This window comes from Lathamus discolor, chromosome 14 (genome assembly GCF_037157495.1).
Source record: "Lathamus discolor isolate bLatDis1 chromosome 14, bLatDis1.hap1, whole genome shotgun sequence".
Lineage (NCBI taxonomy): Eukaryota > Metazoa > Chordata > Aves > Psittaciformes > Psittacidae > Lathamus > Lathamus discolor.
In genome coordinates this window covers 11,865,153-11,886,131 of record NC_088897.1, presented here as the reverse complement: position 1 = coordinate 11,886,131, position 20,979 = coordinate 11,865,153, and the positions used below count along the sequence as shown (strand labels likewise).

The following is a 20,979-nucleotide window of genomic DNA, read 5'->3' as shown; positions in this document are numbered from 1 at the left end:
GTGTAAATATATCTTAGTAATAAATCCCTGCATGTTTTTATAACTGTCCTTAGCTGATTTCCTTTCTCTTGTTTAGATTTGACAGCTTTGTCAATTTAATAAAAAGGCTCCACTCTGTTGTTCAGTGTGATAAGAAAGATGGCAAAGGCAAAGATGTTCCTAAGTAGCTTTTATGTGTTTTTATTGTAGATCTGCCTGGCACAGAATTCCCCATCAACATTTCATTATGTGCTGGTAAATTCACTCCACAGAATCATCACAAATGTGAGTTCTGAAAGTATTTCATCAGCCCAATCTGTAATTTCTCTTCACATCAGCATCTGCTTATTAATACAGTTTGAATAGTACACCAAATTCTGTAGCCAGAATCCATGCAGCAGGAGTTGGTTGCTAGTAAGGAAGGACATACAAATCTCTGTTCATGCTGTCCACCAGTTGGGTTCCCAGTTTAAGAGCTTGTGTTCCAGTGTAACATTTCAGCACAGATACGCTTTGATACCCTCTAATGTAGGATGACAAAGGAATCTTTATGTTTTCTGGTTTTATAGTAGGTAGCTTAATTGATGCATGAAAAACACTCTCAGGACATTCAGAGTTACACCACTTCTAGCATATTGACATGAGAACCTGAGGGAAGAGCTGCCCTCATGGTTTCGTTCAGGGATTTGATCCAGTATGAATTGAAAGAGTGTGATATTTGTAGTAAACGCTGAATACCAAAAGTAGTTCAAAAGTTTTGTGCAGTTGCTCACCTTCAGTTTGTTAATGTGCTTTAAGTCACTAAAATAGCACTTTAATTTTTATTCTGTTCTGTATGAAAGTAGTCAATGTCGAGCAGCCAGCCTGACTTAACTTACAAAACACGTTCTATTTCATTTATCCCAACAACATAATGAAAAAGCTATACTTCAGAAGAAACAGTATTAGGCACTTTAGCAAATGGGGGAGAAAATGTTCCTGTAGATGTGGTGGTGCAATACAGCTTTTCAGATATTAGCAAGTACTTCAGATACCAATTTTCCATTTTGTTCAGTGTATCACAGTGAATTTAGTGCACATTGTTTGTTTTGAAGTATTACATAGGAGCACTCAGTATCCTGAAATCCCCAATGGCTGCCTGCATTTGTGGGTACAGAGTTTGTGCTTGCTCAGAAAGAGTAACATAGTGAGCAGCTGAGTTGGAAGTCTTGCTTCTATTACATGTTTAAATCAGTAACGTTTTAAATCATACAAGTTTCATGCTGAGAATACAAGATTAAGGTGTGGGTGATGCAGTGTAAAATACTCATATATGAAGTTTGGTTACACCACAGCTTTTGTAACCTTTGGAGGTCTGAAATGAATGATAATCCAAGTCCCGCATTGCCAGTTTGAACATTGCTGTGTTGTGGTTGCAGTCGGCGCTGGACTGGTGGCCGAGGATCGACGCTGTGTACTGCCACTCCATGGAGCTGCGCAGCATGTTCAGCGAGACCCTTCACAAGGCAATCCAGGGCTGCGGGGCCCACCCGGCCATTCGCATGACTCCGGTAAGGCTTCCAAAGGAGCTCTGCAAACACAGCCCCTCGGTTTTCCTGTGTCTCCATCCCATTCCAGCTTTTTTATCCATTAACTTTAGACTGGAAACTAGAGGGGGGGAAGAACATTGCGATCCAAAAAGCAACAGAGAGCCATACATGCTCTGTAAACCTTGCAGGCCTTGGTGTATTGACTAACTGGTTTTGGTCAGTTAGTGATGTATGTTTCTCAGTTTTCATGCTGCTTTTAAATGGGCAACATAGAAGTATTTCTTCTGTAACTGTCCTCTGTGGCTAAGTGTTCATTTTAAGCTTTCTTGCTGTGTGAATAGCTAGGTAATATGTCCATTCTTGTTTAATCTGAAAACAAAAGCATTCTGTATGTGAAGATAATGTCTGAAAACTGCAATGCTTTTCCCACGATTGACATGAGTATCACTTTCATTTCTCTTGCTTTCTGTTGAGCAAATTGACTGTTTGGTCTTGGTGACACCATCAAAGTGAAAGATTTTTCAGACATTATGAAATAAAGTCAATATTCTTGCTAGACTTGGAAAAATATCCTTGGTAAATGCAAATTTGTAGCTCATCCAAATTTTTTAGTAAGTTCACATGCAGCTGTGTGGCCTTTCTTCTTCAGTTCCCACTTAGGACTTTGGATGTAGTAAGGGAACTTTGTTGTTTTAAAAGGCCTAAAATGTTACAAATGAAAATACTCCTATTGGGCTTCTCAAATGAAAGCAAATGATCAAAATACCTTTAGTTGAAAGCTACAACATGTTTAACTTGCTTTTTACATGTCTGTATTCATCTGTTGAGAAAATAGCAGGGGTTTTGTAATGGCAACTCGGACATTGATTGGTGGTGCTTTGTCTTCTGCTTCTTATTTTCCGTTCTTATTGCCTGCTGTCGCTCACATGGTCAGATGCCAACCAGTCACTGTTTTGCATGGCAGTGGGCCTCTGTTGCTGTAAGTATGACCCATTGTAACTACCGCAGAAAAGCCCTCCCTTGCTCTGACTTTTCTGTGCATAGTTACCACTGCAGTCACCTCACTTCATCTGGGGACAGAAGGTAGTGTGGTTTACACAAGAACATAGGATGGGAGGAGATCCCAGCACTGCCCCTGGCAACTGCAGGGTGATCCCTTGCACAACCAGCTGAGGTCCTTCCTGACAGTAACAGCCTTTACTTGGTTCTGGTCTTTTCTTTCTGCCCCCTTTTCCATCACGATGCTCTTCCAGAATCTCCCCGCTCTGGTGGTTAGAGCCATTTCTAATTTCCAGCCTAAACTTATTTATGTCTAACTTGTCCCCGTTGTTCTTGTTCCAGTGTTGCCTGTTAGCTTCAGATTGGTGTCTACCCCCCTTGCTGTACCTGCAGAGAGCAGTCATGTCCCTGTCTTTGTTTAGCATAGGCTTTAGTTTTGATTGTGTGAAGTAAATAAATTGCTTCACAGAAACAAGTTGGCTTCTTTTGCCACGTGCCTCTTCTCAGAACTCCCTTCACTGTAACACACTAAACTTTAGGAGAGAATTAGTTGACTTAACCAGTGTGGAACCAGTTTCTTGATTGGATGCTTTTTGTGTGATAGATTTTCTGTGTATTTTCACAGTAACTATCATAATAGTTCTATCATAATGAGGTTCTAATCTCCTGTAGGATTGAGTTATACAACGTCATATCTCTTTAGTCACCGGGAGGGTTATTTCCAGTTAATTTGGGTGGGGGTTTTTTGTTCAAAATTTGTAAAGTTCAATGAAAATAAAAAACCAGTTACTGTTCGAGCTTCACAAACTATAAACTACACAGGATAGTTTAAAAAGCTGAGTGTCTGAAGAGCCTTATATCCTCTCTTGTGGTGAATATCCACAACAGCGATTTATTTGTCCAGGTTACTGTCCTGTAACTATTTTGGTACTGATAAGCAAAAATACAAGTTTAATCCCTCCTGGTATAAGATTGAAATTAATGAAAATACAAATTCTGTAAAGTAATTGAAGAGATGAAATTCTTTTGATTTTGGACATACTGGGGATCACTCAACACAAGTTCACCTTTTTAATATATGTATTTATATGTGTGTATATGTGTACAGGCGCACACACATACATATATAGTGTTTCTCAGAGTTCAGCATGTATCCAAGTTATTTTTTGGTTGGGATGAAGGAAGAGCAGTCTCTTGCCATACAGCAGTAATAGAACATGATATGGTTCATCTTGGAGTCAAACCAGAATACCTGATGTGAAATCTCAGTGCATACCTTGCCTCTCCAATTGTCCTTCATTTCACAAAGGAGAAGGAAGTTGTACAGAAGTAGTTCACTGCTCTTTCAGATGAAGCTAGATTTATTTCACTGAAGCAATGCACTGCCTACCTTGTGAGAACCAAAAGGCTCATTTTTCAGAGGTCGCAGAGATGAAAATACTAAAATTCAGACTGATGATGACAGAATATGTAGAGAATATTTTGCCTTTGGAAGAGAGTTCCCTGCCCTCCCATGTGTTCAAACTCACCTGGAAACATTTACTTTTATTTCTTTCTTACACCAGAGAAAATCCCTGTAAATATTTTTGGTCCTTTTATTCATTTTTCTTTGGCCACAGTTCGTCTTATGCATAAACTTTTATTATGCCCACATGCAGCTCACTAGAACAATTTGGAAGGAAACTGTAAAGACACTAAAGAGATAGAGTATGCAGATGTAAAAGGGGATTTTTAAGGAGAAAGCTGTGTGACTATACTGGAGTGAATTTTAGATACTTTCAAAGTTCTTAATGGATTATGGATTATAAAAGCAATACACTTATAAGATGTTTCATTACAACTACTGTGTAGCCTGCCTTACTGACAGTGACTGTGGTTTTCCTTCTGTCAGAGTCTTACATTTAAGGAGAAAATGACAAGCCTTAAATTTAAAGAAAAACCTACTGATCTGGAAACCAGAAGCTACAAGTTCTTGCTGTTATCCTTGGTAAAGCTGATCCATGCTGATCCAAAGCTGTTGCTGTGTGTAAGTATATTGTACTACTCATCCATAGGAAAATTTACTTTTGAATCTACTGAATAAATACAAACTAAAACCACAAACCTAGCACTTAGGATACTTTCCTACTCATTCTTTTCTTGGGTTTTAATGCTTCTTTGAAAGGAAAAAGGTAAAAGTAAAAAGAAACTGTAAAGAGTTGCAGCACAAGGAAAGGGAGCATAAAGCTCGAACCCTGGAGGGGGGCAGGATGAGAGAGGAATAGAAGAAAGCTAAAATAAGGGTTGGGGGAAAACAAGTCATCATTTCACTGCGTAGAAGGACAGATGTGGTCTTCGATCTCCCACTTTCCTCAAGTCTATTTATTTTTTAATTTTTAAATATTTCAGTTGTGTCAAAGATCTGATGTGCACAGGGTATTACAGCTTAAAACTGACATAGTCACTGAAAGATCCAGAAATCCGCCTGGTTCATCACAGGAATGCCGCTGTAGTGATTGGTGTTTTACATTCAAAGTAACATGATTGGTCAGTAAGAAGTTTTACAGCTTAAATTTTCTTTCCCTGTTGCTGTTAGAATCCAAGGAAGCAAGGGCCTGAGACACAGGGGAGCACGGCCGAGTTAATTACAGGCCTCGTGCAACTCGTTCCGCAGTCCAGCATGCCAGATATCGCACAAGAAGCCATGGAGGTAAGGGAGCATGTCCTCTGTGCCAGACAGATCACAGGCAGATCAAGGCTTTTGCAGAAGCTCTGAAGTCCTGTGTTTTGGAGTTTGGTCTCTATTGAGACTTTTCTAAATGCCTCCTGTGCTAGAAGTCTTCCAGGAGGTGCCAGCTGCATTATCCTGCTGTCTTCAGATTCCTATTCTAAAAAATGCATTATAGTATCTGTGCTGCATTGACATCTTTCATGCTTTAGGTTTTCAGAGGTAGACTGAAAAAAGGGTTAACTATACCTACATGCTATTAAAGCTTTATATAAATAGTTGAATTTTAGTAAGTGATTAAGGCTTTTTTGTTTAACCTTCCCTCAACAAGAATTGCCATAAATGGTGTCAATATTCTATTACCTATCGATACATGAAGTACATATTCTTGATAGTTTAATGGTAGAATTCAAGAATATTTCTTGTATAAGAATAATCCTCTTCAGTGTGAAAGTCTCTGTAGGAGTTCATGTTGGGTAGTAACATCCTGACAGTCATTTACAGGAGCTTAGAGATGGAAAAGTTCCTGCCATTATGTAATTTGATTTCAGTGTACTGTTCAGTCTTGATTCTGTAAAAGGTTTCTTTAAGGTAAATCTCTGCCTTTTAAGTGAAGCTCTACTTTGTTTTGAATTAAGGCCTTGCTAGTTCTTCACCAGTTAGACAGCATCGACTTGTGGAATCCTGATGCACCTATAGAGACATTCTGGGAAATTAGGTATGTAGCTTAACTTCTGTAAAGGAGAGAATGGCTGGTTTGATTTGTCTTCTCTTTTGAAATAGCTGTGAGTGTTTTGGGAAAGCTCTGCAACATAAGCATGAATCTGCAGTCAAAATTGTTATGTGTATTCGTGGAAAAGTATCTTGCTTATGCTATATGACTCTAACAGAAACGAAAGAGGAAACATTCTGCTGGTTTACAGAATGACCCTTCAGCCTGATGTTAAGGTGCCCAAACGATCGTTAGTTTGGAAAGTCAGAGACTTTCCCCCCTCATTGAAGTGTTTACTACCTGTTTAAATTCTGTTTTATTCTTGGGGGACTGAAGGAGTTTGTGCTGGTTCTGTAAGTGTGTATTTGCTGATCTTGACTCTGAAGCCCTCACCTAAAGAAGGTAGTAGCTTGCCCTGACCTGAGATCTCCATTTGTCTTTCCTTTGTATTTAAAGAACTTTTTATAACTTCACTGCAGCTATTGCAGTTATTTCTTGGGGAATGTTAAGGGAAATTTAAGTTCTAAAATAGGAATCTGTAAGCTCAGAATGCTAAGAATTGCATGAGCTGAATAATTAATAATAATTTGGTGATCTAATCTGGTTGGTACTGATGTTTGAGTTAGAAGAAAGGGAGCAGCAGCCTAGGAGGAACTCTTACAGCATCAGCAAATGGCCTGCATGACTGCTGAGTGTGGCTCAAGGGGCTTGTTACGGGATAGGTTTGGGGCTGAGCCCTGTGTAGATGGGCAATAACTAGAACTCATGACACTAATTCCTAGCAGTAGGAATGAGTTTGTGCTGCTCGGGCTGGGGGAAACACCCATTAAAATTGACACTAATTTGGACCCTTTGGCAGTTTTAACAGAGAGTGTGAGGCCTGAATGGATATGAAGAAGGAACATCCCTAGATGTGTTCCTTCCAGAACAGAGTTGAGACACGTTGTCAGAGCAGTGTAGGTAAACTTGTACTGCCACTGTCTGTGCTGTATCTGTTCTGGGGATAAATGGAGGATTCCGAAGCGGCAGCCCTGGAGTCCGGACTTCTAACAAGTACCCAAATTGCTTAACTTCCTCTAGGGAGCTGGAGAGGCAGCTGGGCGGTGGGAAGGGTCACAGGGGAGCTTCTCATTTAAACTACACACCTATCTTCTATCTGTTATACATTGTAAAAGATGATGCTAGTATACGTATAGGATATTTGTGCTAATTGCCTATTTCTGTGTAAAATGTTATAATATCTTCAAATGTTGTTGCTAGATTATAAAGCTAATGCTGAATTTCATTTTGCTGCAGTTCACAAATGCTTTTTTATATCTGCAAGAAGCTAACTAGTCATCAGATGCTGAGCAGTACAGAAATCCTCAAATGGCTGCGAGAGATTCTCATCTGTAGGAACAAATTCCTTCTAAAAAACAAAGTAAGGAAATGGTAACATTTGTCTGTCTCAGTTCCTGCTTTTCTGATCAGATATAGAATGTATAGAATCAAATGTACAATACTTCTGAGCTTGGCTTCTTCAGACTGAATTACATCTAAATTATCATTATGTTAACATGTGTTGTGTAGAGTAAGCCCAAGAAGCCTGTAGGGCTTTCAGGAGGCAAAGGCATCATTTTGTGCTTACCTCAAGGTGATGTTTTTTGAAGGCAACTCTCCAGATAATTTCTTAGGGGGAAATATCATTCTGAGATACATTAATATGGGTAACTTTATAAATCCGTGAGAGCACCAGTGTTAAAAGTACTGTGTAAATGGTGAAGAGCTTTTCCTTCCCGAAATCCATTGAAAAACTATGTTGATTTATTGTTTTCTTCCCTCTCTTCACAGCAGTCAGACAGGAGTTCCTGCCACTTCCTCTTCCTTTACGATGTCTCTGGAGGTGGAACTAGTCAAATTTCTCTTGACCATGAAGAGATGATACGCTGTACTCCAGGAGCTACCCTCAGGAAAGGGAAAGGGAATTCTTCCATGGTAAGTAAGATATGATAATAATTCTTTTTAAAACTTGGGGAGGAAAACCTGTGTGCAGTACTGTAAAGGATCACAAAATCTAGCATCTGATAAGGTATACCCTTTGACAGACAAGCTTCTCGCACCTAGTTTTGCTGCTAGTTCTAGCCCATCTTCTTATGAGCAAAAGTATTAATTTTGTTTTTTAAGGTGGTCTTTTCCAATAGATTTTCCAAAGTACGTGGTTATCCTTATGAAAGGAGCAAGTTCATAGCCACTTTATTTGTGCAGCAGCATGTAAGAGCTTTGATCTTGTTTAGGATTGCTTGTTTCTGCTAGAATAAAAGCAGTTTTAAAGAACAGTTTGGATAAGGCTGGATTTTAATCAAGGTGCCATATTCATAAGCAATATTACCAAATCCTGATTTCTCTGTTTCCCAAGGAAAGCACAGCAGGCTGCAGTGGAACTCCCATCTGTCGCCAAGCCCAAACAAAATTGGAAGTCGCCTTGTACATGTTCTTGTGGAGCCCGGACATCGAGGCAGTGCTCGTTGCAATGTCCTGTTTCCGGCACCTCTGTGAGGAAGCTGATATCAGATGTGGGGTAGATGAAGTCTCCGTGCATAATTTTTTGCCAAACTACAATACTTTCATGGAGTTCGCATCTGTTAGCAATATGATGTCAACAGGTAAGAGTCACGGACCAGTGAAATACCTTTGTACCTGTGTAATGAGACTGCTGTTCCTGTTTTAGCTTTAAACAGGTTGAGATTCTTGATTGGATTGCTGCTGCTGTTTTCATTGGAATATCTTAATTATTGGAGTCGCTAGAAAGTAGGGAACTTGAGTTGTCTGAGTTCAAGATTTTAAAGTGTAACAAGAAGAATCCTTTCTGAACATGTTAAGGGGATGCGTTCCTCTGTTAATAATTTTTATTACTTCTAAAGATCTCATAATTGATGTGGGTGGGTTTTTAGTAATCATGGTTAAATGTACTGTGCCCCTTTGCAGGGAGAGCAGCTCTTCAGAAGAGAGTGATGGCATTACTGAGGCGTATTGAGCATCCGACTGCAGGCAACACAGAGGTAACCTTTCTGAGTTGATGTAGTCTTTGCATGCATATTGCTTGAAAACAGAAAATACTGTTGCTGCAAGTGGTCTTGAAGTTAAATCTTGACACAATCTTCCTCTTGTTTTAGGCTTGGGAGGATACACACGCAAAATGGGAACAAGCTACAAAACTAATCCTTAACTATCCAAAGACCAAAATGGAAGATGGGCAGGTGACTATGAACTTTTCCATAGCTTCAAGCCTTAGAAATTCACAGTAACTCTTTAAGCTTGCTTATTTTAAGGAATTGGATTTTAATCTAGAACATGAGCTTTGTAGGCAGACTCCATGAAAGTATCCCGGAAAAACCATTGTAAGCAGTCATTGACTGTGCTTACCAAGAAGTAATTTGACTTGAATTGCTGTAAGGGAGGTAGAGGCTGAGCTTAAAAATTTGAGTAGTGAAAACTCTGGACTACTACTAGAGAAATGGTGATATCCCTTTCACTGGAGGGTTTTAAACAAGCTGCTGCCTACCATGATTTAAACACACTTTATCCTGGTGCAGAGCAGGGGATTGACCAGGCAGCCCGTTCAGTCCCTTTCAACCTTGCTTTGTCAACTTGTTTATAAGCAAAGCCTCTGTGTAGACCTCTGTTCTGCTGTTACAGTAAACTGTAAAATGTGAATCTTCAGAAAGCCTGGAATTGTAAATGCAGGATGTGTCACAGAATACTTTAAACTTCTGATCTCTCTCTGTTGGTTTTAATTAATTGAAGAGATTTCATCTCCTGCCATTCTCTTTCAGGTTACTGAAAGCCTTCATAAGACAATTGTGAAGAGACGAATGTCGCATGTCAGTGGGGGAGGCTCCATAGACTTGTCTGACACAGACTCTCTTCAGGAGTGGATCAACATGACAGGGTTCTTATGTGCCCTGGGAGGAGTGTGCCTCCAGCACCGCAGCAATGCAGGGCTGGCCACCTACAGCCCACCCATGGGCCCGGTCAATGAGCGCAAGGGCTCCATGATATCCATGGTGTCCACCGAGGGAAACACGGAGACTCCTGTCAGCAAGTTCATTGATCGGTTACTGACTCTGATGGTCTGTAACCACGAGAAAGTGGGACTTCAGATACGGACTAACATTAAAGATCTGGTGGGTTTGGAGTTGAGTCCAGCGCTTTATCCAATGCTGTTTAACAAACTGAAGAACACCATCAGCAAGTTTTTTGATTCTCAAGGACAGGTAAAATGTTGATATATTCCTCCTCATTTGTGTCTTAATTAAAAGCATCTGTCATGTTTTTCACTTAGGAATTGACACTGAAACCTATTGGTGTTATGTACAAAAGACCTGCAAGCATTGGGATTGAATTTTGCAGCATGCATTAATAATTATTGTGTTTGTGATTCCAAGCTATGATTAACATGGAGTGATTGAAAGCATTCTTGAATTCTTAGTGAACTCTGAGTACAGAATCTGTGAGAATGTTCTTGGAGTCATTGTGGCTGCTAGTATTGACATACTTAATCTTGACATGCATTGGCATTCTTTTGGCTAGGAGGTAACTAGAAAATGCTTGTACATGAGATTTTTGCAATGCTGCAGTATATTTAATACCCTTTATTTTATTTTTTGTGTGTATGTAAAGAACTAAGACCAGCGTTTTCTTTCTGTAGGTTTTGTTAACTGAGACCAACACCCAATTTGTAGAGCAAACTATTGCTATAATGAAGAATTTGCTTGACAATCACACAGAAGGGAGCTCAGAACACCTTGGACAAGCTAGTATTGAGACAATGATGCTAAACCTGGTTAGGTAAGAAATCCTGTCCACCTTCCTGTACAAAGTAATTCCTGTAGCATTCCTGGTTTCCTTTCTGTACAGTGGTGGTAGTGGTTAAAAACCAGCTGAAGGGTGGATTTCTGCCCAGTCTTACACGAACAGAAAACTCCTTTGGCCAGATGAAATTTGTTGCCTGTCTTCAGTTGATACGAGGCCTGGTTTTCTGGGAGGGTGGAAATAAAGGTAGCCCAAACACTTAGTGGGTGATTATGCACATCTGCTGGGTCAGCCAGGTTGCAGGTTCCAGCGTGTAGCTGAAGAGATTTATCAGCAGTGTGAGCCTTGGAGTGTGAAATAGCATTAAATATTTCGTTACTCTCTTTGCCTTCTTTTTCTCCAGGTATGTGCGTGTGCTTGGAAATCTGGTGCATGCAATTCAAATCAAAACTAAGCTCTGTCAGTTAGTAGAAGTAATGATGGAAAGGAGAGATGACCTTTCCTTTTGCCAAGAAATGAAATTTAGGTAGGTATTGCGTTATGCATCTTCTAGGACAGTGTAATGTGCACAAGTGTAATTGTGTTTGGTTATATGGTTAAAAAAATAAACCAAAACCATTCTCACCTATTCCTGCTATAGGGATGGTTTCCCTGTCTCTGGCTTCAGAATAATTTAAAGCCTGGTGCTGCATTAAAATGTTATTCTGATTGTGGGGATACTAAACACGTGTAAAAATGTGTGTGATGCAGACTGGGGAATTACTTGGTATAATAAAATCCGTTCATCTTCAGTGTGTGGTTATTCAGTTTACACTGAACTTGTGATAATTAAGAATGATGCCAGCAGTAGTGAGTGTGTTTGAGGGAAGGGCTATTTAAAAACAAAACCAAACCTCCTCCACATCTAAAGTGATGTATCTGTATGTAACAGGAACAAAATGGTCGAGTATTTGACAGACTGGGTTATGGGAACATCTAATCAAGCAACAGATGAGGATGTGAAATGCTTGACAAGGTAAGAAAGAATACACTTAAACTGTTCCTAACATTGCTAACAGTGTTCCAGGTGGCATTTCATATCCACAGAGGAGCTGGCACATGTGGACTGCCAGAAGTGGTAGTAATTTGAAGGAAAAGAAAAAGCCAGAAACATAAGTTTTGGAGAGCATCAGAATTATATTTAGTGCTAGTCTTAACTAAGGTTTTTATGGTTCTGTCTTGTTTGTTTAACCATTGAGTTTATTTAATTCCTTTTAATATCCTTTCTGATTTAGCATTAGGACTGAATGCTTTATTTTGCTCTATCTTCATATGATGCACTCTGAATAAAATCATCAAACACAATAGTGTTGAATTTGTACTTAACTGGATTTTTTTCAGTGGCGAATTTGGGTTGCAGTTGTTGTCCTTAGGAGATACATTGCTTGAACCTGTATCACAAAATGTAATAGCCATTTTCCTGATGGACAGAACTTTACTAGAATAACTTTATTCTTAATGATTCTTTTCATCTGCAGTTGGATATATAAGGAAAAAAGACTTGGTACTGGATGGGGAAATTATCAAGGGGGAAGAGGGGCTGATTCTGCTGAACTGATTCACAGCTTCTTGTAACTCTCTTTTTCAGAGATTTGGACCAAGCAAGCATGGAAGCAGTGGTCTCTCTCCTTGCTGGGCTTCCACTACAGCCTGAAGAAGGAGATGGTGTTGAGTTGATGGAAGCGAAATCTCAGTTATTTCTTAAGTAAATGGTGGCTTTGAATGATTTTTCTGTACAATCACATGAAGTACATGCACTGTGTGACACTTACTGTGTGCTATGGTTTTTCTTATAGCAGAGGTCGTTTTATTATCCGAACGGGAATTCTCTTTTGTATGTCCCATCTCACAAATCTCTGCCTCCTGGGTTTATGCAAACAAGTTCATTTAGAAAATAATGATAAAATTTGGTTTTGTTTCTGCTTAATGCAGGCGTACGCTTAATTCCTGGAGGGACTAGCTTGCTTTGGCATTCTATTTTTACCATGAAACTATCTCTTACCAGACATCTGTTTGTAAAGGCACACCTGTGGAGTTCACTTGCTTGGTTTGCGAACACTTCCATACACGTTAGCACAGTGCCTTCTGGTGGATACCTCACATCTGAAAGTTCGGACTCTGCTACAAGAAAGATTACTTGGGGCAGTTAGGAGATTTTTGTGGAGAGAGTTATGTATTTGCTCCTGTATGCACATCATTTCAGGCAGTTGCCTTTGCATGATCTATTTTACTTATCCAGCTTTTTTCCTTTAGGTACTTCACGCTGTTCATGAACCTTCTCAATGACTGCAGTGAGGTTGAAGATGAAAGTGCACAGACAGGAGGCAGGAAACGTGGGATGTCTCGCAGACTGGCCTCGCTCCGGCACTGCACTGTCCTTGCTATGTCCAACTTACTCAATGCAAATGTGGACAGTGGTCTTATGCACTCAATAGGTAAAGTAGTTAGAGATCACTGTGTATAAATGAATACATAATGAAGACATTGGTATTTCATTTATTTTTACATCTTCCTTAGTAGTTCTGGGTTTTTTTGATCAGGCTTGGGCTATCATAAAGACCTCCAAACAAGAGCTACGTTTATGGAAGTCCTCACCAAAATTCTGCAGCAGGGAACAGAATTTGATACCTTAGCAGAAACAGTGCTAGCAGATCGGTTTGAGAGATTGGTGGAGTTGGTTACAATGATGGGTGATCAGGGGGAGCTTCCTATTGCTATGGCTTTAGCCAATGTGGTGCCTTGTTCTCAGTGGGTAAGTTGATTCACACATTTTATTTCCTACATTTTTGAAAATAGTAAGACTTGAAATAAAAAATATTAAAGGTGTAACAACAGTCTGCTGAAGAGATTAGACCTACCATGCATTATAGATAGCCCTGCTTTAGAAGAATACTGGATTTAATTGTCAGGTCTTGGTTATAAGCTGCATTTTATAGTAAACTTCTAGTTAATGCCTAGGAATAATTTTATACACAGTTATTGTAATAAATGCATTTGTTTGGGCTGGTTATTTAGTACAGATAGTATGTGCTGTAATGCAGACAAACAGAACTGTTTTTGCTGCTCTAGGTTTTAGCAAGATGAATTGGGCTTTGTTACACAGCAGAATAACTGCTTATCTATCTGGGCAAACCATTATGAATTTGCATGACTGGATATCATGAGGCAGATTTGTAGACAAGCGGTAGCATAGGAGAGATTTAAAGACATTGCGTGTGCTTAGTTGTGATATTTGTATGCAAGACTCCGTAGCAAATGTAATGCATTAATACAGACTGCTCAGTGTTTTTGTCTTGGTTCTTTGTTTTGTACTTGGCCTGGCTCTCTGCTAGTCAGGTTAACATCTCATTACTTCTTTTAAGGATGAGCTAGCTCGTGTTCTGGTCACACTCTTTGATTCCCGGCACTTGCTCTACCAGCTCCTCTGGAATATGTTTTCAAAGGAGGTTGAGCTAGCGGATTCCATGCAGACACTCTTCCGAGGAAACAGCTTAGCCAGTAAAATAATGACTTTCTGTTTTAAGGTAAGTTATCAAATCTTCCTCCCACTACAGATCACCTCAGTAGCAGGAAAAGTTTAGTAATGTAAAAATATAAAACTACCACCGTATAAATTGTTCTGTTTCAGAAGGGAAACTATGATATAGAAACACAAATTTAACAGAAAACTGGCTTATGCCAAAGCAAATTGAGTGTTTTCAGGCTCGTTTAACATAGAATTGTGGAGTGTTCCCGTGAATTGTGATGTTAACCTGGCACCCATTCAGATTTTCTTTCTACACAGGTATATGGTGCTACATATCTGCAGAAGCTTTTGGAGCCTTTATTAAGGACTGTGATCACATCCTCTGACTGGCAGCATGTTAGCTTTGAGGTGGATCCAACAAGGTTTGAGATTCAAAGGGGGGAGCAGATGTATTTGTAAGCATGATTCCCAGGCATTGGAAATACAAGAGGATTCCTTTTTCCTCATTGCTAATACTTTTCACATACTGTTATACTTTTCCACTCCTCACTTTACCAGACACATAATTGTATCTGCCATCCTTGTACCCAGAGCTGCCCAACAAAGCGGGATGAGTTTTGCCTCATGTCCTCTAAACCCTGAGAGAGTAAGGAAGATAGAGAGCTCTTGCAGGGCCCCTTCTACTTGCTACTTCATACTTTTATGTAGGCCACCAATATGGGGATTTCCTGCAGCACCAGAAAGCATCTGCTTTAAGTCATTGAGTTAATTACAGAAGCAAGATGGAATGAATGCATGTTGTGTGTCGTGTTTTTGCTTTAGTTTCTCTTCTGTCACTTCAAGACTTGCATTCAGCAGCTGCTGCTCTGTTGCTTTCAATTAACTCTTAGAAAAACTTTTAAGTATTTGTCTTTGAAGTAGCTTACCAAAAGCCAGGCCTTCTATTAATAGTTAACTCTCAAATATCTGTGTCTACCTCAAGAATTCCTTTCAGAGAAACCATCGTCAAACTGATAATGCAGTTATCAGTTGGGATTATGTTATGCATGTCTTTGTATGGAACAGTGTGAGAGAATCCCACTTACAGCTGCCTGGTTGTTGCCGAGTTTTGAATGACCTTATGTTTGTAATTTGTGGTTTAAAATACTGATGGAAACTTGTGTGTGAAAGATCATAGAGATTTCTATTTACCCTGGAAATAAGTTACTACCAAACATAAGTACAGCTAATACCATTCGCGTGATTGCTTGGCCATACATGCGTGGCTCTGTTTCAGGCTGGAGCCTACGGAGAGCCTTGAGGAGAACCAGAGGAGTCTCTTGCAAATGACAGAGAAGTTTTTCCATGCCATCATTAACTCCTCATCCGAGTTCCCACCGCAGCTCCGCAGCGTGTGCCATTGTTTGTACCAGGTATGCTGGCACTGGGTGCCTGCCCAGCCCCTGGGCTTTGCTCTTGTCATTGTAGCAGTTTGGAGTGTGGGCCAGTACTGGGTGCACTGTGTCGTTGTTAAAGACTGTTTTCAGATGTTTGTTAAATAGCAGGGATCTAAGCATAGGGACTCTGCTCTGTCTCACTCCTGTTGCTCTGTGCAGCAGCTCAGGAGCAGGTTGCTGAGTCCAGAACACTTGCAGGTCTGTCTGTTCTTTGTGTGTTTCTGATGGATTTAGCTGCTGCTAAAAATGCCAGTGGGGAATACTCCTGCTGCCCTCAGGGCTCATAGGAGATACAACTTCGAGTCCTGTCGGAGGGTCTTAGAGGAGAGCTGTGCATGGCATTGTATTTGAGCTGTGGTCTCAGTTAAGTGGTCTGAAGAGCTGCTTTTGGCCTTTCAGCCATGGAGTCTGTATCTCAGGTCTGAGGTGAAGCAAAGAAAAGAGATTTTCAGAGTTGTGTGAACTCACAGTTGTGTGAACTCATTGTGAGCAATAACAAATTCCACCCAGGGCAGTCTCTGGTTGTATTCTTACAGTGAAGCTGTATTAATACATACAACTGCTGTAATGCTCAGAACTTCCACTTGAGAAACAGTGAATTGTGTGTGGTGACTGTTGTGGATCTTGGGTTGTTATCATGAGCTGTTGGAATGAATTGGGCATGTGAGTGATGCGCCCAGTGTAAGTTGTCTAAATGGCTTCTAATGTCATCAATTTCTTTTCCTGGCAGTGGTTGGATTCAGGTTGGTTTGGGGTGATTTTGGTTTGTTAGGATTTATTTTTGTTTTGAACTGGGAAATGAGGGGTGGGGTTGGTTTCCTTCACGTTCGGATGGCCACAGTATCACAGGCATTGGCTGGGAATATATTTGTTACTGAAGATGTCACACACAGCCTTGGGTGTTGCTTCTGGTAGTTGATGCTACGTTATCCCAATGTCTTTTCCTAGAATTGCTTTTATATGCTGGGATGTATCAGCTTTATTTCCACTTCAGGGATACATTGCTAAAAATTCTTTACTATGCAAACCATTTTTAATTCCTACATGAAATGGGATTCCTAAAGGTACTCGCCAGTGGCGTTGCCAGAGGTTGTCCTATGGAAGCATATCAATGTGTTTGTTTTACTTTTTATTGGTAACAAGGATAGGTTGTTCCTGAAAGGGGTGGTTTACTGGTAAACATACAAGTGGTATTAACTGATGCTCAGCTTCAACACGTACTACTGTTTCTAGTAACACCTATATTTGTATATAAGTAGTGTAGCAATTATTTCTGTACATTGGAATTCCAGAGTTTTGAAGAGTCTGAGCTTTATCTGAAAGAAAGTACAATTGAAATCTGATTTTTTTGTGGGTATTAATGTATTTTTAATCTTAAGAACCAAATAGGTGATTTTAATAAGGTAACTTCATATTTGTGAGGTGAATGTGTTCCATCCCAAGCAATAGTGTAAGTCCTAAATGAGACTGAATTTTGCGGTGTCTTTTACACTTGGATTATTAAAGTAAATGTATGTGTTCTGTAAATGTTTTGTAGCTAATTTTAATCAGTGTAGCAACAGTATGGCAGTGGTTCATTATTTGGATATTGGGTCTACACTGGGTGTTTCCATTACCAGAACAGAGCCCTGTTTTCATCTGGGAACATCATGTAATAGTTCTTGTGACAGATGTACCCTGGCTCATTCTCAGGTAACGTATGTACAGGAGAGTTATGTGGTCATGAACAAGCCTGGTCCCAGTAACTCATACAAAGAATTTCTGCTGGATGCTTCATATAGCCCCCACAAAAAGATGTGATTTTTCTTAACAGAGGGAAATTCTACTTGCTTCCAGTGCAGTAGCCAATGAATAGAGAATGGATATGACTGCTCAGAGCTAACTCTGTAGAGCTTGGATAAAGTCAGAAATTTGGCAGAGGCACCTTTGATTAAATATTAATTGGAGCTATTTAATGTAGCTAGGTTAGCAGCAGAGCTGGCCCTGGCTGGCTTTCACACTCCCAACCCACCTTTCTTTTTACTCTGTCACATTCTAAAGTTGTAGAAATTCTCTTCCAGTTCCATTCCGTGTGATATTCTAAAGGTGATTTGAACTGTTGCTCTCAAACTGCTCACTATGGCTAGCTGTCTGTTGATAGGGCTGCCTATTGATAGAGGTGTTGCTTGCTTAGGGATGCTCAGGGATGCTAATTCACTGTTGCAGCTGCTAGGGAGGATGTGGGATAAGGCACAGAGGCCACAACGTACCTCTGAGCGGGGGAGCAGAGCCCAGCGCTGGTGTTCTATAGCTTTGCTCAAATCCTGATGGGGAATAATGAGAGAGTGTGATGGTTCTTGGTGGATCCCTTTACATTTAGATGCAATGCAGAACTAAGCGCCAATGAAACAATCGGATACCTTGATTTGGAAATCTATAATAAATTAATGTAGCCCCGCTGGCTTTTTTTCTTCCTTTTTCCACAGAGTGTTTTGTGGCAGTGGTTAGCTATCAAAGTAGTAATAACCATGATGATTCAGATCTCACTAAATTGAAGGACACACAGAGAAACATTGGGAAGATTTAAAACTCTAAATTTATTTTAAAAGTAATATGTATTTCAAAGGTATAACGCTTTACTATTTTTCCTATTAACACTATTTGGGGATGGTGAAATACATTTGAAAGCTGAATATACCATTTAATGCCCAATGTCGTGTATCATGAGCACATTAATGTGGTTTGACGTTTAATCTAGCCAGAAATAGTAGAAATGATTGAAATGCAACATTTGCTTGTTTTGTATTTAGTGCTTTGTAAATAAGATGTAATAAAATTGTGGAATAAAAACTCCATCATCAGTCTTTAGTTGATATATTTCATTTTCTGTTGGTTATGTTTGTTACATTTTACTGTGTAATTTATGTACAAGTCAACATTGGTTTTTTGTTGCTGTATGTAGTTGGTGCTGTGACTTGTTTGTGCTCATCTCTGTTCTGTAGGCAACTTGCCACTCTCTACTGAATAAAGCTACCGTAAAAGAAAAAAAGGAAAACAAAAAATCAGTAAGTTTGGAGACCTTTTTCTTAGCCATTTCTTTCAAAGCACAACGGAACCCTTTTGCTGTTTGTTCAGAGCATCTTCACTTCAGTCTATTTGACCTCACTGTAAAATCATTCTACTAATTCTGGCACAAAATAGCTTTCATTTCAATTAACACTGGAATTAAGTTATATTTAAAATATTCTCTGTGTGCCTATTTGAGTAAACAAGAGACATTTTAACGTGACTGCTTAGTGTTTAATACTCTGGTTCTTCTGCCCTTGCCACCATCTTCAAATTACCAAAAAATGCGGAAGAAAAATGTTCTCTTTGGTTTGGGGGAAAATCTGAGCCTGCTTTAACACTCTGGCAGATAACTTGACTGCGGCTTGCTTCCCGGGGGAAGAACAAGTAATGCATATGGATTACTGAAAAGGAAAGAGCCTTTTATGACTTGTTTCTGATACATTTCGTTTTGTTTGCCTTGTGACTGAGCAATAAAATTCAGCGCTTGTATTTATTTACAGAGAAAAGCAGATTTCCCGGGATCAGCACCTTGCTGGCTAAGAGAGATTGGATCCACAGATAGTGATAGTGGTGTCATTAAAAGCTAAGACTTAGCTGTTGACAGTGACCTCAAAATAAAAAGTATGAATAAAACAGAGGCAGAATGGAAATTCAGACTTTTACTAAATGCTCCCTTATTTTTTGCTGTAACTGAACAGAATAATACCCATGTTTAAATGGAAAATCTGTGTGCAAAGTAGTATTTTACAAGAGAATATTATCAGTAATTGCAACACAAGGTAACTGAGTGAAGTTCCTATGGAACCAAAGTGATTCTTGATATATAGTCTATACACTAATGCTTTTACCTGTTTTAAGAAGCATGATTTGGGATTGCACTAGTTATGTGTTGAAGTGTTTCAGTAAAATTGGGTTTGGTTTTTATTTGTCTTAAACAATATAACCTAAACTACAAAGCTTGCTAATTTTATTCTGTGAAAGGTAGAATCTGTCTTATTTTGATTAACTGTTGTTGCTCATAAGAAAATTCATATATAAATGTTGGACCATTATGGAACCACATGTAGTATATTTAAAAATATCAGGGAGCTTATCTTTAACTTTCCAAAGTCAAATGAAAGATATCTAGAAATAGATCATCCTCTTAGCAATACATAGTTGGTATCCTAAAAATAAAGGAGATTTCTCTTTTCTTACAACATTTTCAGATTATTTTCCTAGATAGCAAAGAAAGATATTTGAAGTCTGTAGTTCTTCTATCAAATTCCTATTAGGGTGATGTTGGACAGTGTTGGCAGAGTAAAACACTGGCCATGCAGCTCTGGCTCCCATCTCTTTCCTCCTTTGGCAAATCTGTTGAGATGTGATGGTTCTGAAGAGTATTTCTACAAAGATCTCCTTCCCTGACATTTAAAATTCCTCCTGAAGCTTTACAATGGGTCTGGCTGCTGGAGAGGCTCTTGCAGCAATGCTGAAATTATAAATACACAGAGAAAAGACCCACTAATGTAAAACAGAATTGTCTCTATTTGATGGGAAGACTGTGCAGCCCAAGTATGAGCATACAGCATTTGTCTGCTGTGCTGTCAGTGGTAGGGTGCTGGAATTAAGGGTCTGTAACTGAAATACACCTTATCTTTGTCCAGTAGCTATCGTAGCAGTTTCACCCTAGCAAGGAGGATGGGTGAAAGCTGCAGTAAAGCCATTTAGTGCCCTGTTGCCCCGATAAGGCTGTCTTGTGATCCAGATCTGTTAAGGCAGGAGAGCCCTGCACAAATGTACTGAGCTTGATCCATGTGGGAAGAGTACTAAAAGCTGGATTACCTGCAAGGCTTTGCTCAGCTTGCTTTCCCTTTTTCTGAATGCAGCAATGTTGTTTGTAATTCTCAACTTCATAGGTGGTTAGTCAGCGGTTCCCTCAGAACAGCATCGGAGCGGTCGGAAGCGCCATGTTCCTCCGGTTCATCAACCCTGCGATCGTCTCCCCTTATGAGGCAGGGATTTTAGATAAAAAGCCTCCACCAAGAATTGAAAGGGGATTGAAACTGATGTCAAAGGTGAATCAATGAATGGTTTTGTTTGGCCATTTTGTTCTACCTGGTTAAGTTCTGCTCTTTGACCACTGTGACTACCTACAAGTAGGTAAACTTGTTTGTAGCAACCATCCAGTTCATTTAAAGTGCAGAGTCTGTAATGAGATTATATGCCATGACATTAACGTTGCAGCTCACAGCAGTGTAAGTATGGGGAACAGTCTGTATGGAAAAAACTGC

General features: G+C 39.6%; 1 protein-coding gene across 5 annotated transcripts in view; it reads left to right on the top strand.

The window, feature by feature from the left end:
* Positions 1 to 20,979, top strand: part of NF1 (neurofibromin 1) — a 74,748-nt gene that overhangs the window by 16,050 nt on the left and 37,719 nt on the right. The window contains exons 11-32 of one of the 5 annotated variants that reach the window (XM_065694217.1): positions 190 to 264; positions 1,398 to 1,529; positions 4,399 to 4,533; positions 5,083 to 5,196; positions 5,853 to 5,932; positions 7,223 to 7,346; positions 7,760 to 7,900; positions 8,322 to 8,568; positions 8,891 to 8,964; positions 9,079 to 9,162; positions 9,739 to 10,179; positions 10,614 to 10,753; positions 11,121 to 11,243; positions 11,649 to 11,732; positions 12,345 to 12,461; positions 13,010 to 13,191; positions 13,297 to 13,508; positions 14,119 to 14,280; positions 14,541 to 14,644; positions 15,499 to 15,634; positions 18,640 to 18,702; positions 20,605 to 20,763. In XM_065694217.1, coding sequence (XP_065550289.1) covers positions 190 to 264; positions 1,398 to 1,529; positions 4,399 to 4,533; positions 5,083 to 5,196; positions 5,853 to 5,932; positions 7,223 to 7,346; positions 7,760 to 7,900; positions 8,322 to 8,568; positions 8,891 to 8,964; positions 9,079 to 9,162; positions 9,739 to 10,179; positions 10,614 to 10,753; positions 11,121 to 11,243; positions 11,649 to 11,732; positions 12,345 to 12,461; positions 13,010 to 13,191; positions 13,297 to 13,508; positions 14,119 to 14,280; positions 14,541 to 14,644; positions 15,499 to 15,634; positions 18,640 to 18,702; positions 20,605 to 20,763 — 3,129 coding nt within the window. Of the gene's footprint in view, positions 1 to 189; positions 265 to 1,397; positions 1,530 to 4,398; positions 4,534 to 5,082; positions 5,197 to 5,852; positions 5,933 to 6,785; positions 6,868 to 7,222; positions 7,347 to 7,756; positions 7,901 to 8,321; positions 8,569 to 8,890; positions 8,965 to 9,078; positions 9,163 to 9,738; positions 10,180 to 10,613; positions 10,754 to 11,120; positions 11,244 to 11,648; positions 11,733 to 12,344; positions 12,462 to 13,009; positions 13,192 to 13,296; positions 13,509 to 14,118; positions 14,281 to 14,540; positions 14,645 to 15,498; positions 15,635 to 18,639; positions 18,703 to 19,206; positions 19,496 to 20,604; positions 20,764 to 20,979 lie in introns of those variants that run through there. The other 4 variants (XM_065694216.1, XM_065694219.1, XM_065694218.1 and 1 more) reach the window with 4 other exon arrangements.